Here is a 14,860-nt window from a genome sequence, read left to right as displayed (position 1 = left end):
GCTTCATTAACCCTTCAGTTCCTCGTTTTTTTTCCCCCCAAACCACGCTTCACACTTTGCGCACAAACCGCCCAAAATTGCTAATATTTTTCAATTATCATTTTAAACCGCCCGATAGACTACTTGATAGCATATTTTGCCTGTGAATTCCACACAGATATCAGTTGAAAATGGTGCAAATAAATTCTTCAACAGATAGAGCCCAGCCAGAGCGGCTGCCGTGTGAAATATTACCCAGGGAAATATGATTTGGGCCGGAGCACTTTGCGTGCAAATGAATTGATAATGGTAAATGAATTTATTAAATTAAAAAGCGATTGCAATAATTTCACACGAAGGCCCGCTCGAGCCCAAAGCGGCTCATTTGCATAATCTATTTAAGAGGTGCTAAAATAATAAATCGCTTTTAATTCTCAACTAATTTATCAATGCAAAAAACCTGTTGTACAATTAACAGGTGCTTTTGAATATGAAAGTTTTCATTTTAGGGCTGAGTAAAAGGTGATTTTTGCGCATAATTCATCCCTTAAAATATAGTCTCTCTGAAATTGCTCACAATTCCCGCCTACTGAAAATCACTCAATAGATGTCTCTTCAGTAGGCAAAGGAATCCGAATGAATTTTGCGCGCAAAATACAGAAATCCAATTTGAAAGTCACTGCTTTGCAGAATCTACCATTAGAATCTATACTCATACATTCCCTTCTCATGTTGGTTAGAAAAAACCAAGGAAACTTGAAGAAAAGTGCAAGTTGTAAAATCCTCCGAAAATATGTCGGCTCACATCTCCGAGTGTCACATGACAGCTGTCATTGGCGTGCGGTGAGTGGTGGATTCTGGGAAGTTCTTGTTGCTCGTTTTCCTCGCATTTTAGTCAATTTTAGTAGGAAAAATGTCTGAAGAGCACCGTCTCACGCATCGATCGAAGAAGCGTGTGCGGGAGACGAAGCGAAAAGCTCGCCCGGGTAAGTAAATAGTGTGAAAAGTGGAAAAGCCTCTTATGACATCGCGATGGAGTCAATATGTCACCTTTTGATTGACGCTCAAGGAAAAATTCTAACAAAGTTTTCCCCTTTATCGGACCATTTGGGGCGCAACAGAGCTCAACGACAAGGGTGCTTGGAACCAGCTGGGGTATGCGGACAACTTTGAGCCCTTCCATCAATTCACGGACAACGTGGAGCGCATCACGGCACGTGAAGTGGATTGCCAAGAGTTCATCCGGAAGTTCGAGGCGCCCTACAAGCCCGTGGTGGTGCTGGGCCTGCAGGAGGGCTGGAAGGCGCTGGAGAAGTGGACGATGCAGCGCCTGGCGAAGAAGTACAGGAACCAGCGCTTCAAGTGCGGCGAGGACAACGAGGGGTACAGCGTGAAAATGAAGATGAAGTACTACATCGATTACATGCGCACCACTCGAGACGACAGCCCGCTGTACATCTTCGACAGCGGCTTCGGCGAGCACCACCGTCGCCGGAAGCTGCTGGAGGACTACATCGTGCCAAAGTATTTCCGAGACGACCTGTTCAAGTACGCCGGCGAGCGTCGTCGGCCGCCGTACAGGTGGTTTGTGATGGGCCCCGAGCGCTCGGGCACGGGCATCCACATTGATCCGCTGGGCACGAGTGCCTGGAACGCCCTGGTGGAGGGACACAAGCGCTGGTGTCTCTTCCCCACGCACACGCCCAAGGAGCTGCTCAAAGTCACGAGCAGCGACGGCGGGAAGCAGCGTGACGAGGCCATCACGTGGTTCCGGGTGATCTATCCAAAGACGAAGGAGCCTTCCTGGCCGCAGGACTGCAAACCGGTAAGTAACAGCTCCACACTGCCAAAAGACAGACTTCAGTGGCTCCTCTTGCAGGTGGAGATTCTCCAGAATCCCGGCGAGACGGTGTTCGTTCCCGGCGGCTGGTGGCATGTGGTGCTAAATCTCGACGACACGATCGCTGTGACGCAGAATTTCTGCAGCAAAACGAATTTCCCGGTGGTGTGGCACAAGACGGTGCGCGGGAGGCCGAAGCTGTCCCGGAAGTGGTACAAGGTGCTGCAGGAGAAGGAGCCCGAACTGGCCAAGTTGGCATCCGAGGTGAACTTGCAGCAGAGCACTGGCGTGGCTTCCGACAGCTCCAGCAACTCCAGCTCCTCGTCATCCTCGAGTTCCGAGTCAAGTGAAGAGGACGACAGCGAATCCAAGTCCTCAGACAGTGGCCAAGAGAGTCTCACTGCCCATAAGAAGAAGAAGCGACGACTGCACACTGAGGACGGGAATACTTGCAAGTAGATATTCGTATTTGTGTCCCGGGATATTTTATATAATCATACACCGACAATATGAATTATTCTGAATTAAATATTACAATGATTATCAAGAAGATCAAAACACAAAAGTGTAGCGATCGTCTAACCGCCAAAACAGTGTTTTTTTTGTGCTGTCCGGATAAAGTTGGATAAGGGGGAGAGGCAAGAAGAGAGACAGAAAAAAACGTTTGACTGTTTTTCAAGATTTTCTTCACTTGGAGATATTAAAAGGTGGTTTCTATGTCACCAAATCAGACCCTACTTTCCAATTAGACACAATTTACGATGGGAAAATGCAGGAATACCCTGAAAATCGTGAAAATTGTCTCCTTTATTCGAATCCAATTCGAACGGTTGATTTATAGCACCGTTCGCAGCTGGCAACCCTGATATGACATGAGCGCCCTCACGCATTTCTCAGTGGATTTTATCATGTCGCCTGTGAAGTGTAATTGTTTCAGTGATTTTGCAAGTGAATTTATGTGAATTTAATCAACCAGTGTCGTCACAAAAGTGCCCCCAAAATCCACGCGAGAAGGTAATGAAGCGGCTGGGTATGGAATTGGGGCGCTACATGTGGCGCTTGTGGGTGAAAATGGCACGGAAAGAGTGTGCCTCCGGACGCCAGCAGTGGCGGCGGCCAAGCGGCTGCCAAGGCTCTCTGGGGGCTCACTCTGGATAACTGTGCATGACTCAATTGGGGCCGATTCGGTGATCAATTGGCAGCGGGACTAATTGACTGCGTCCTCTGTGTGGCTGATTGTGTGTGCGAGGCGCAAAAAGCCTGAGAAAAATCCACTCGAATTGTCATGGCGTTTCACTCAAAAATCTGCCACAACGGCGAAAAGGGGGCCTCTCTGGGGCGCCTCAGCATTCAAATTCTCTCCTCTATTGTCTGTCAATGGGACTGATGTGATTCTTGTTGCAGCCACAACGCGAGTGCGGAACACCCGAGATAGCGCATTGACGATTCCAGAGAGCAGCAGACACTTCCGGAAGGCAGCTGAACTTCGAGGCATCCCTAGTCGCCAGCATGAGTGCCACGATGAATTGTCTGGAGATCGGGCAGCGGATCAAGATCAAGCGCACAGACGGTAAGAATATCGCGGCGCAGGGGCTTCCGGGAGGGCCGCCGTGTGGCCCCGGGAGGGCAAATGCTGTCATCTCTGTCGTGTGTGATTCATGTGGCTGGGCACACAAGCGAGCCAATGGATTCTGGTGTGAAATTGTGCATGGGCGTCGGAGCACCTTTTTTGGAAGTATGACAGCCACTTTGCGAAAGCCGCTCTCACTCACACGCGCTCTCCTTGTCTTTGTCACACCAACCCAGAGAGCTTGCAAATTGTCTCAATGCTGCGGCCTTCCAGAACCGCTCATTCCCACCATGCAGGAAAGCCACGCAGTGCAATGAATCTCTTGCTCTCTCGCCAAGGCGCCCTAAATATTGAAGGGGTTATTGTGGAATTAAGGGATTTGAGAAACTGAGATCAGGAATGGGAAACTGCTTCTGGCGGTTGGGAAAAAGGCGAGGCGGAGTGTTTGCGGATGTTGTGCCCAAATAACGGCAATGCCTCTGGTGTAAATGCTTTACGAGTTGCTTTAACCTGGCACCTCTTCTTCACTGAAATATCAATAAAAGCGAGGAAGAGCGGAAAAAAGCTGTGTGACACATTTTCACGCAAAAAATTATGCCGTATTTCGGTGCTCGCGCTTTAGTAGCAAATGCGAATAGAGTTGTTAGATGATGGTGTGTTATCAGATTCAAATTAGAGTGTTGAAGAGTTGGAAACCAACAAGAGGTCATGAGCACCAAAATCCCTTTCGTTTCGTGATGCTTTCAGTCTATACTTAAAACTTTTCCAATATACATAAATTCCATCAATTTCCTCTGCATTGATTGATGGTTTTTCTCAACAACTGGCATAAGAAGAACTTCATTTGTGGGCTAAGAGAGAGAGAAAAATCAATTTACCCCATTTTTCTTCTATATTGATTTGACGACGTCACGAGTCATCAAGTGTGTTTGAAGAGCGATTTTCAGTGTCTTGGCGGAGAGAATTGATAAATAAGTTAAAATTGAGATGTCTCTGGGCAACAAATCTCCTGCCAGGTGGTCGATAGAGTGATGTTTAATTGTGGCGTGTGCAAATAATTAACTTTGACACAGAAAAATTGAACTTGGCATTCTCCGAAAGGAGAGTTTTTCCACAGCTGGGAAAAATGCCCTGTTGCCATTTTAAGAGTGTGGCGGGGCGTGAAGCGTAGCAAATGTGTGTTGTCTTATGTATATATAATTGTCCGGAGAGATGTGAAGGGTTATAAGGCGATTGTGTAAGCCAAATCCCTCGGAGATAGACAGAGAGAGTGAGAAATGGAGATGATAGTTGTCTGGTTGATAGGCTCAAAAATAGTTTTCCCGTCAAATGACACTTTTTTTTTCCTCCTCTCAATATTCGCTTGATGTAATAATCGTCTGTTCGCGATTGAGTTATCGCAAACATGAGGAGAGGAGAGACAGACTCGTGTGTGGAGGATCGTGAGAGACGGGGAGTGTCTGAGATTGGGGAATAAGTCATATGTAATGAGCGTCTCATCTCAGTTGATGGCAATTTCTCATTCGTAAAGCATTAATTTCAACTTTTGCTCTCAAAAACTCGCGCTTTTCAGTTTGAATTTCTCTTGCAATTTCATACACAATTCATTAGTTGTTCACCGTGAGAAGAGTTACGGAACGCATTTTATTTTATTGATGTTGTGTGTATATAAAATAATGTTGCTGAATGGACGAAAAAAGTGTTCCAATTCTTGTGTTGTGTGGATAGATTAGAGAGATGCAAGTTGTATTGTTGCGCAGTTCAATTTCCTGTTTATTGACAAGACAGACTTCAATAGAGAGACAAATAAAAAAAAATTGAATTGCTGTTAAAATATCTGTGAGAACTGTTGAAAGTGATTGATTAGCAGGGGTAAATAAAATAAGCGTTTTGTCACTGAAAAACAGTGATTTGAGCAGAGAGACAAACACGAGGGTTGAGCGAGAGTGCTAAAGGAACCGCCAATAGACTCAACAAACTCTCTTATCAAGCATCTTCTCTACGTCAATTTTACCCATTTTTGGAACGGCGAAAGAAGTGAAAATGAGGCATAATTGTGACTAGAGAGGAGGAGAAAAAACGCGAGAGTTTAATATACTAATCGTGCAAATGTGAGGCGAGGTCAAAAAATTCTCATTTGCAAAATAACACTGGAGGAAAAAAAAAGAAAAAAAGGAATGTGTCTCTTTTCTGCCCATTTGGCGTGTGCGTCTCTCAAATCACGAAATCCGGGACAATATTGATAAAACAAGAGGCACATTGAGAACGTATCTATTTCTCCCCTTCGTCTTCGGTGCCTCTTCTCTTGTTTTCTGTTGGCGTTCGCGAAAGGAGCACACACGTTTGTGGTGTTTTTTTTTGTTCTCTGTGAAGTGAGCGCGCGACGGTGTGAAAGGAAGTGAAGAAGAACATTGTTGGTTGGTGAGACGCTTCTGGAGGACGTCTGAAAGAGGAGGAATTCATTGGTTGGTTTTTTGCGAGCGCACAAGTTGCAGAGAGAAAGAAGAAAAATGCCATCGTGGCTTCGTAAATCATTTGAGTGGCTGAAGCAGAAGAAGAGTTTGAAGGCGAAGAAGAAGACTCAATTGACGAATGTGAGGGTGAAGAATGACTTGAGTCCCATCAAGAAGCAATTTCGCGGTGAAAAAGATATCAATATCTACAGGGATTATGGCAAATTCGTGGCTGATGGATATTTCTTCTTCAAAGATGATGCACCAGAATGTAATTACATAACACACTCACTATATATCTCACTCTCTCTCATCATCATCACCTCATTTTGCTCATTGATGGGAAAATTGGCTGATAAGAGAAGGAAGGGGGAAAATCTGTATCAAGTTCATCAGATGTTCTCGCATTACAGTTTATTGATGAAAAAGCTATTTGCATGCCGGAGAGAAATGATCAGGAAGTGAAATGGAAGCTCCTCAACTAATTCTCGCATGATTGACTTTCCCAGACTGTTTTTTTTCTATCTATACTAAATTAAATATATAGTATTGTGTACACTCGATGCACTCTAAAGCGCAATATACATGATTAATTGGTGTGTTTTTTGTCTCATGCTCTCTTTCTAGGTCGTATCCATTCAGCCATGGTGTCAAAGGTGAACCCAGTCGCGCGGTCTGTTACTGTTGAGTGGTGCGAGGAGAACGAGACAAAGGGTAAAGAGGTGGAATTGGACACAATTCTCTCCCTCAATGCCGACATTCTCAATGACCAGGAATCCAGGTGTCGAATGGAACCACCAGCGCCGGTTAACCTCAGTCGAGTGAGTGCTCTTTCTTTCTTTCTCTCTCTCCATCTGTGCATTTTCTCAAGATTTCCAGCTGTGGAGAATGAAGAAAAATGTTTAGGGATTTTCATCAAGACTGTCTTCCACACAATCTCTCGCTACTTGGCACTATTTTATGGATTTTATGTGACCCAGTTTGACTTTTGCAAATTCATGGACATCTGAAAAGATGTGTTTGAGGAACTATTCTTGATTTGCTGAATCTGTTAAGCGCAAAGAGACGGGCCAGATAGAAAAAAAAGAGAGAAGAGACAACAACCCGGCGGTCAAGCTTGATAAGGTTGTCGTCAAAATTGTAGCATTATTATGTTGAGCGACAGATTATATTTTCGTAGACTCATAACGCTCGTTTACTCGCACTTGGACTGAAAACAATTTTTATTTTATGGCTGGACTGACCTTTTATGCACGCTGTCGCAGGGAAATCAATTGAAACATTACCAGTATCATTTGGCTAGACACATTTGCGGGCATTTTACAAAAGAAGCGCCATAGATAAGAGCTTGTCTTATGCGCAGTCTGAGATTTTTTTATCATGTCCAGAAAACGGTATTTAAAAATGGGAAAAATCTCAAGAAGCATAACTTTGTGAAATATTTGCCTAGTCTTGGGACTGAAGAAATAAACTTACAATATAGAATATTTCACACCTGAGTTTCTGTTCGGGGTAAAGAAAAAAAAACTGTTGAAAGTTTTGCAAGAGTTTTGTGGATGCATAGAATGAAATTTAGAAGGATAATGGCAAAAGTTTGTAGTTGAACTTGTTGAAGCCATTGACCATTTTCACGTGTAAATGAGAATTTTTCCTTACTTTGTGAATTCAGGTCACAATTTCTAAGCCACTTAATTCCATTTCAGTGTGAATTCATGAGGAAGAATTGCACCTGAACACTGAAGTTGGTGATGATAAATCCGTGTATTTCTCACGAGAGTGGAAGACAGTTTGTGCAAATTGATGAAAATTGCACAATTGTGCAGAAGTTGTCAAGTGAGAAATGTTTCAAATTTTGCAACTTCAACCAAGGAGGGATATTTCCTTCTTTCACGTATTATTATTTTTTTTCGTGAAAGGAAAACTTTACTCGGTTGCCTTGGGCAACTACATATTTATTTTGTGCTGTTACTAACATAATTGTCTATGCAGAGGAGTTTTCCATGAAGGCGCGGGTGGATTTTCTGCGTTGCCTATGACAGCAATTGTCCGTTTTTTTTTGGGAGTCAATGAATTGGTGGAAAAGTTATCAAATGCCTCTCTGGCTGAGAGAGGGTTGAAGGAGAGATATAGAGTGTGTGGTAATAAATTAAATTTCGCCAATTTTCGCCCCAAACACAGTGTGAATTGGGAAAGAGGAGTTAGTTTTCTCTCTTCTGCATCGCGGTGTAGAGAGTAATAGACTTCTTTTATATATGAATTATAGCAAGGATGTCTCGTGATTAGCGATAGAATATCAATAGAGATTTTATTGGGATATGTTTACACTGTTTGTCGCATTTCCTGAGGTAAGTTTGTTGTTTTTTTGGGGATTTGATTTCTCTAAACCATTTGTGTTACAGCGAAAATGACACAGTAAAAGAAAGATGTGAGAATTATAGCGTGAAGAATTTACAAGTGTGGTTTTGATTTTGTGATCTTGAAAGGAATCATCACATTCATCTGTCGAAGATGATGTTTTCCCAAATGAGGCGGATGAAGAGGAAAATTGTGCTGTGCAACAGAATCATGGGAGCAATTCTGTTCCAACCGGGGGAACACTGTCTATTCGGACTCCGGTAGCCGGAAATAAATCGGTACATTTAACATAATCATTTGCTGTATATTTGTCTCTCTTGTCTTCTGTAAATTGTCGTTTCTCTCTTGCGTTTTAGCCTCTCTATAATTTTTTTTTTTATTTTGCCTATTCTACACGGTGTTCTATCATCTCTGTGGTATTTTGCAGCATTTTATTTATTTACGCTTTTGCAAAAAGCACACACGAGTTGTTTTTCTGTCGAAACAAATATACCTCTACACACGAAAAAGGAAGATTTATTTGTTTTTCGTTGTTCTTCTTCTTTTTAAAGGGAGAGAGATTGTAGACTTTTCCTCGAGGGTTCTGTCTTTTTTTTTGGTTTGATTTTTGTACAAGAAGATGAAGTTTGAAGAAGAAGAAAAACACACACACACAAACACATATGGTATTAGGAGTGATATTTTCCTCTGGAGACAGACAACAGAGTGAAAAGAGAAGAAGAGAAAGAAAAACACATTTTCAAGACCACCTCAAAAAATGTATAGCACAATGCACAGTTTCTTTACTCCAGATGTTTTTATATTCCACAATTTAAATTGGTGTAAAATTCTTTTGTATACATGATTTTGTTGGTTGAAAGCATGATTGGTGAAGTGATGGAGTTTTTTTTTTGTATCTATTAATTAGATTATCTGTGTGTCTATTTGACGATTTCTAATGATATTTTATTCTCCTTTCTCTTTCAGAATGCCACACAGGGCGCAATTCGATTAGGAATTAGCAATAATATTCACGGTAATAATCATAAAAGCAATGTTTCATGATCAATTAACATTGGGGGAGAGAGAGGGATTGGCTTTGGCCACACACTTGATGAGGGGGAGAAATTGAGAGTGAGAGAACGCTATGGGATTAATGGAATGTGTGATGATGGGAGAGAAGGTGTGAGAAAGTGGGCATTTTAATTGGTAATTCTTGACACTGAATGCTACAAAGTGTTTAATATGTATTAATAGATGGGGGATTATGGTAGAGAAAAATCGATAATTTGTATAAATGCCCGAAGAAGAAGTGGTGGAAGAAGAAGAACACCCGGTCGAGACTGGCGTAGAATTTTGAATGAGAATTTCAGGATGGTTTGAGGAAATTACAGTTGGAATATCATCGGGAGTTGATTAACCTTTCTCCTTACAATTTTCACCCTTTTCTCTGCCTGTTTTGGGTGGGAAGAAGTGAGGCGGATATGGATTTGAGCAGAACCTAAAAATAGGTTCTCTCTAATAATTGATTTTCTTCCTTCACGGCATGTTTTTGTTGATAACAATGATTTTGAGAGTGAGAGTTTCCTTTCTCACATTGAACAATAATGTAACTTTACAATGCAGGACTCAATCAATCAATAAGTTCGCCTCAATTTCTTTACTGTGTGCGCGCGGGGTTGTTGGAAAAAAGAGGGAGAGGAGGAAGAGAGTAAATAGGAAAATTTTCCTTGACGTCACACATTAGGAATAGTAATCTGTCCAATGAATCGCATCGAGTTGGTAATTTTCCCTTTTACAATATACATATTATACTGTATTGACTGCAATTATCCATGGAAAAGTGGATGGTATATATTTATAGTTATTATGAGCAGTTCTGTGTTCACCTGTCACACTTGCCTCAATACAGTCCACCCACAATATTTTGCTCTCTCTCTCTTTCTTGCTCGTGCTTTGGGGGTGTTTTGTGATTGCTGGACAATTTTCTGTTTCCACGGTCACCTCGTAAAGTACACAAATTATTTTTTAATATCTCTTCCTCACCCTTCGACGGGGAAGTGAACAAGCGAAAGGGAGAGAGAGAGAGAGAGAAAATGACTGGACAAGGTTGAAGGAGAATGAAAATATTGTGAAAAATTAGTCTGAGGTGAGAGTGAAAATCAGACACAACTGAATGTCAGTGTCTCCGTGTCATTTTCCATTGTGTTGAAGTTAAAATTAGCAGTGACGAGGAAGGAAAGGAAGGAAGAAAAGGAATTCTTCTATAAATTATTTATGAGATTTTCACTTTTATTCCCATTCTGTCACTATCAAGTGAAAGGTGAGGGTTTTTTTTCTCTCGAACTTCTTAAGTGTGTGACATGATCAAAAAGTTGAACTTCCATTATTCATAATCTGAAGGGAGTGAATAAGAGTTGATATTGAGAGAAAATTCCCTTTGTTGAGTTTTCTCTCTCGCGCGGACGACGAGACAGGATGAAAAATGCACTTGAATGCTTTCGCCATCAATTTATGGGTGCACGATGAATATATTCTCTTCGTCAGTCCAGCGTGAATGAAGTGTGTTCCGTTGATGCAAAATCTCTCCTCAAAATTCAATTTATCAATTTTTGTGTTGTCAGTTGTGATGTGAAAGGAGATTTTACGGTGCATTTCATCATGCGAGAGTTGTTGTTTTTTATTTATAATTACACTTTAAGTTTGAAGTATCATGCAATTTGAGCAAATTACTTGGGATTTCAAATCGATAAAATGGCAATGATGATCTCCCATTGAGTCATTATTGTAAGTACACAATTAATTTTGGTTTTCTGTGAGTGTTGTTAATCTACATGATTCTTTCGTGTGGGTTTGTTGATTGAGTGGATAAACCATAGAAGCAATCAATCACGTAAAAGCTTTCAACTCTCATCTCTCTCTCACTCTCTTCTTTCTCTATGTCTCTTAATAAAATGTGGCGAGAAGAAAGAAGTCATTATGAGAATAATAATAATAATATTGTGCCAAGTTCTTATATGAAACTTCCTTTTCTGTGTTTTTTTCCAGAGCGCAACAAGAGACAAACGAGGTCCTCATCAGCGACAGCGCATCACGGCCAGCAGAACGGACAGGCTGAGCAAGTGGAAAACCTGCCGCCGGCTCAACAGCAGCAAAGTGGGACTAGAGTAACACGGGCTGGTGGCCAGACGACGAGGATGTCCACGGTGTCAACATCAGTGCCGGTGCCTGTGTCATCGACATCCACGGCTGGCTCGCAACGACTGTCTTATGTGGTGAAAGAGGTGGAGAAGCTGAAGGAGAATCGTGAGAAGCGACGAGCGCGTCAGGCGGAGCTCAAGGAGGAGAAGACGGCTCTGATGAACATGGATCCGGGCAATCCCAATTGGGAATCGGCCGCAATGATTCGTGAATATCAGAGTACAATCAATTTCAATCCAATTCACGATGGCCAGGCGATTGAGGACCACCAGATCACTGTGTGCGTGCGAAAGAGGCCGCTGAATAAGAAGGAGCTGGCGAAGAAGGAGCTCGATGTGATTACTGTGCCTGTGAAAGATCAAATGATTGTCCATGAACCCAAAACAAAGGTGGATCTCACCAAGTTCCTTGAGAATCACAAGTTCCGCTTTGACTATGCATTTGATGACAAGTGCAACAATGAGCTTGTGTACAAGTATACAGCAAAACCGCTTGTGCAGACCATCTTTGAGGGTGGCATGGCCACATGCTTTGCCTATGGACAGACCGGGTCAGGGAAGACGCACACGATGGGCGGTGAGTTCAATGCCAGCGGAAAGGTGCAAGACTGCAAGAATGGCATCTACGCGATGGCAGCTAAGGATGTCTTCAACTATCTGAAGAGCCCGCGATACAGTCACCTGCGACTAGTTGTTTCGGCCAGCTTCTTCGAAATATACAGTGGAAAAGTATGTTCTGTCCATCTTTTCCTCACACTTTCGGTCACTATAAATGTTCTCTCTCTCTTTTGTCAGGTATTCGATCTGCTGGCGAACAAGGAGCGCTTGCGAGTACTGGAGGATGGCAAGCAGCAAGTGCAGGTTGTGGGACTCACGGAGAAAGTGGTGGATGGTGTGGATCAGGTGTTGAAGCTCATCCAGCATGGCAACAGTGCCCGGACAGCTGGTCAGACAGCTGCAAATTCCAATTCCTCACGATCACACGCAGTGTTCCAGATCGTCTTGAGGCCGCCAGGAGCGAGCAAGATCCACGGGAAGTTCTCCTTCATTGATTTGGCCGGCAATGAGCGCGGTGCTGATACGTCGTCGGCCAATCGGCAGACGCGCATGGAGGGTGCGGAGATCAACAAGTCCCTGCTGGCGCTGAAGGAGTGCATCAGGGCGCTGGGCAAGCAGAGTGCCCACTTGCCTTTCCGCGTGAGCAAACTCACGCAAGTGCTGCGCGATTCGTTTATTGGGGAGAAGAGCAAGACTTGCATGATCGCCATGATATCGCCCGGACTGAGCTCGTGCGAACACACGCTCAACACACTGCGCTATGCGGATCGCGTGAAGGAGTTGGTGGTGAAGGACACCGGAGCCGGTGAGATGGACATTGTGCCTGATGAGAACAAGAATGGACAGTCAAATGGGAGCAATGATCTGGCACAGCTGCGATCGCTCAGCGTGAGTATTAAATTGATTTTCTCCTCTCTCACTATGCCACATTACTGACATATTGTCGTGAATTTTGTCCGTCAGGATCACGATATGTCTGTTGAGCTCTTCAATCAGCATGCTGCAATCTCGGACCTTCAGCACACTGAGGAGTTGCTTCATGAGCAGCACCGAGCGATGATTGAGTGCTTGGAGAATTATCATGGGGAGATTCAGGATCTCTTTGCTCTGGCCAACACGGTGGATTATGATCAGGATGGTGAGTGGCTTTTGGGCAAACAAAAGAGGTTCATTGTTAAACTACAATAACATTTTCTCTCTCTCTGCAGCCTATTGCAAGCGAGGCGAGGAGATCTTCACGAAGGTGGCAGACATTTCGACCGCCTGCAAGGATCTGATGATTGAGTTCCGAGGAAAGCTGATGAAGGAGGAACTCATCTCGCACAATGTCAGCCCTAATCGGCGCTAGAGAAGATCACTTGACGGCACTGGAGTTCGTCTCTCTAAATTTTTACTACTGAACTCTGTTTTACTGAATTCCTTTCTCTCTCTCTCTCTGCTGCTGCTGCTGATGAGGAGTGTGTGAGAGGGAGAAAAAATATTGTGAGAAAAGAAGAAAGAAAGAAACATACACAAATTCCTGTTGCTAATAATGTTGATTATATACTGACTAATGAGGATTATTATATGTATTTCAATTGAGGTAGGGATATTTAAGGATAAAGAAAATGCTACTGACGAAAGCAAGCACATGAGAATAATAACAGAGACACCAGTGTTGAAGGACAATGTAAAATTAATAATCAAAGAAAAGCATCTTTTGAAAGACATTTTAACAAAATGATAAAATATATATTTATGATGAATTGTCTCGTGAGCGCGAGAACACAGATTATTATATATATATAATTGACTTTGGTGAGCTCAAAGAATCGTCCTGTGCAGAGGACAAATGCTGTAGTGTGTGAGAAAGGAGAATAGGATGAAATGATGATTTTTGCGAAAGAAAAGAATACTCGCCACTTAAACTTCGCTAATTTTTATAATTTAATTTAGGGATTTTTTTATACATAAATCATCTTTGTTCAATTTGTCCCCAAGACGTTCTTTAATAATGTTTTTATCACACAATTCTTTATGCAAACGACTAATTGTAATTAATAAATAGAGATGTGAAGTTGAAGACTAATTTCATTTAAAAGAAGAAAAAAAACAATTTAATAGCAATTAATGAGAGAAATAGGTTCTTCTGTAATGAGAGAAAGAGGAGAAGAAAAAAAATCTCACTTTTCCATTCAAATTGACCATTTTTCGATAGAGAGAGAAAGAAGCAAGTCTTTTTGTATTAATTTTAATGTCACGCCTCATTTTCACTGTTCGCGCATTGGAGCTTTTCTTCATTTTTGAATAAATTTTTCTTAATGTTTGTGATAATATGCAGAGAAAAAAAATGGAGGGAGAAAAAGTGAGGAAAAGTATAATGATAAATCATGGAGAAAAAAAGAGAGTATTTTTGTCTTCAATGGAGATGAGATCACGGTCATTTTCCACAGCTTTTTCTTTGTAATAACATTATAATAGTACTATTTATGCAAGTGAGATGAGAAAATCATGCTTCACGAAGAGGGAAGAGAAGAAATTGTATTCGAATTTGAGCCTAAACACTTTATGACATATAAAAATGCATTTGCGATCGGAGAAAAAACGAGATAGAAAAGACAGAAAGAATATTTTCCAAAAAAAGAAAGAAAAGTTAAACAAAATTATAGTGTTGAACAGAATATCAATGACATTCCCAGATGTCTTGTTTTTTCTACGATGATAAAAGCGCAGAAAAGGCAGAAAACAACCCATTATTAGGATATTTCCAATTGTCCTTTAAGTTTGTAGACGAGAAATGAGCTGTATTTTTCTCTTAATTTGATTTTACCTACCAAATCACACTCTGGTGGTGATAACAGCAAAGGAGAAACATTAATAAACATAAAATGCGATTAACTGAAGACTGATTTATCATTTTCTGCTTCACAACCCCAGCATTCATGCA

At 42.0% G+C, this 14,860-nt stretch overlaps 2 protein-coding genes across 4 annotated transcripts; both read left to right on the top strand.

Annotated features, from left to right (window-relative positions):
- The first annotated feature begins 806 nt into the window (after positions 1-806).
- Positions 807-2,403, top strand: LOC132263480 (bifunctional arginine demethylase and lysyl-hydroxylase PSR). Its single transcript, XM_059763263.1, has 3 exons — positions 807-965; positions 1,101-1,804; positions 1,859-2,403. Exons 1-3 carry the CDS (start codon positions 893-895, stop codon positions 2,276-2,278), a joined length of 1,197 nt encoding a protein of 398 aa, XP_059619246.1. The 5' UTR covers positions 807-892; the 3' UTR covers positions 2,279-2,403.
- A 316-nt stretch (positions 2,404-2,719) lies between these two features.
- Positions 2,720-14,810, top strand: LOC132263479 (kinesin-like protein Klp10A). Of its 3 annotated transcripts, XM_059763261.1 has the most exons (9): positions 2,720-2,833; positions 3,224-3,389; positions 6,470-6,663; positions 8,326-8,475; positions 9,164-9,212; positions 11,225-12,105; positions 12,172-12,822; positions 12,898-13,072; positions 13,143-14,810. In XM_059763261.1, the coding sequence occupies exons 2-9, from the start codon at positions 3,329-3,331 to the stop codon at positions 13,280-13,282; spliced, it is 2,301 nt and encodes a 766-aa protein (XP_059619244.1). In that variant the 5' UTR covers positions 2,720-2,833; positions 3,224-3,328; the 3' UTR covers positions 13,283-14,810. The 3 variants fall into 3 exon arrangements, with proteins under 3 accessions (XP_059619244.1, XP_059619242.1, XP_059619243.1); XM_059763259.1 differs by lacking the exons at positions 2,720-2,833; positions 3,224-3,389 and adding an exon at positions 4,650-6,113; XM_059763260.1 differs by lacking the exons at positions 2,720-2,833; positions 3,224-3,389; positions 8,326-8,475 and adding an exon at positions 4,651-6,113.
- Positions 14,811-14,860: the final 50 nt, after the last annotated feature.

The sequence above is a fragment of the Phlebotomus argentipes genome, unplaced genomic scaffold, assembly GCF_947086385.1.
Source record: "Phlebotomus argentipes unplaced genomic scaffold, Phlebotomus argentipes genome assembly contig_15, whole genome shotgun sequence".
Classification (NCBI taxonomy): Eukaryota; Metazoa; Arthropoda; class Insecta; order Diptera; family Psychodidae; genus Phlebotomus; species Phlebotomus argentipes.
The sequence above is the reverse complement of the archived record's forward strand: the minus strand, read 5'-3'. Positions and strand labels throughout refer to the sequence as shown.

What these genes read in the sequence shown, in the direction of transcription:
- LOC132263479 (XM_059763259.1), top strand. Translation starts at nt 5,900, where the DNA reads ATGCCATCGTGGCTTCGTAAATCATTTGAGTGGCTGAAGCAGAAGAAG. An exon ending in CGCCGGTTAACCTCAGTCGA is followed by an intron (nt 6,664 to 8,325) that starts GTGAGTGCTCTT and finishes TGATCTTGAAAG; the next exon opens with GAATCATCACATTCATCTGT. An exon ending in AATTAGCAATAATATTCACG is followed by an intron (nt 9,213 to 11,224) that starts GTAATAATCATA and finishes GTTTTTTTCCAG; the next exon opens with AGCGCAACAAGAGACAAACG.
- LOC132263480 (XM_059763263.1), top strand. Translation starts at nt 893, where the DNA reads ATGTCTGAAGAGCACCGTCTCACGCATCGATCGAAGAAGCGTGTGCGG. An exon ending in GAAGCGAAAAGCTCGCCCGG is followed by an intron (nt 966 to 1,100) that starts GTAAGTAAATAG and finishes GGGGCGCAACAG; the next exon opens with AGCTCAACGACAAGGGTGCT. An exon ending in GGCCGCAGGACTGCAAACCG is followed by an intron (nt 1,805 to 1,858) that starts GTAAGTAACAGC and finishes CTCCTCTTGCAG; the next exon opens with GTGGAGATTCTCCAGAATCC.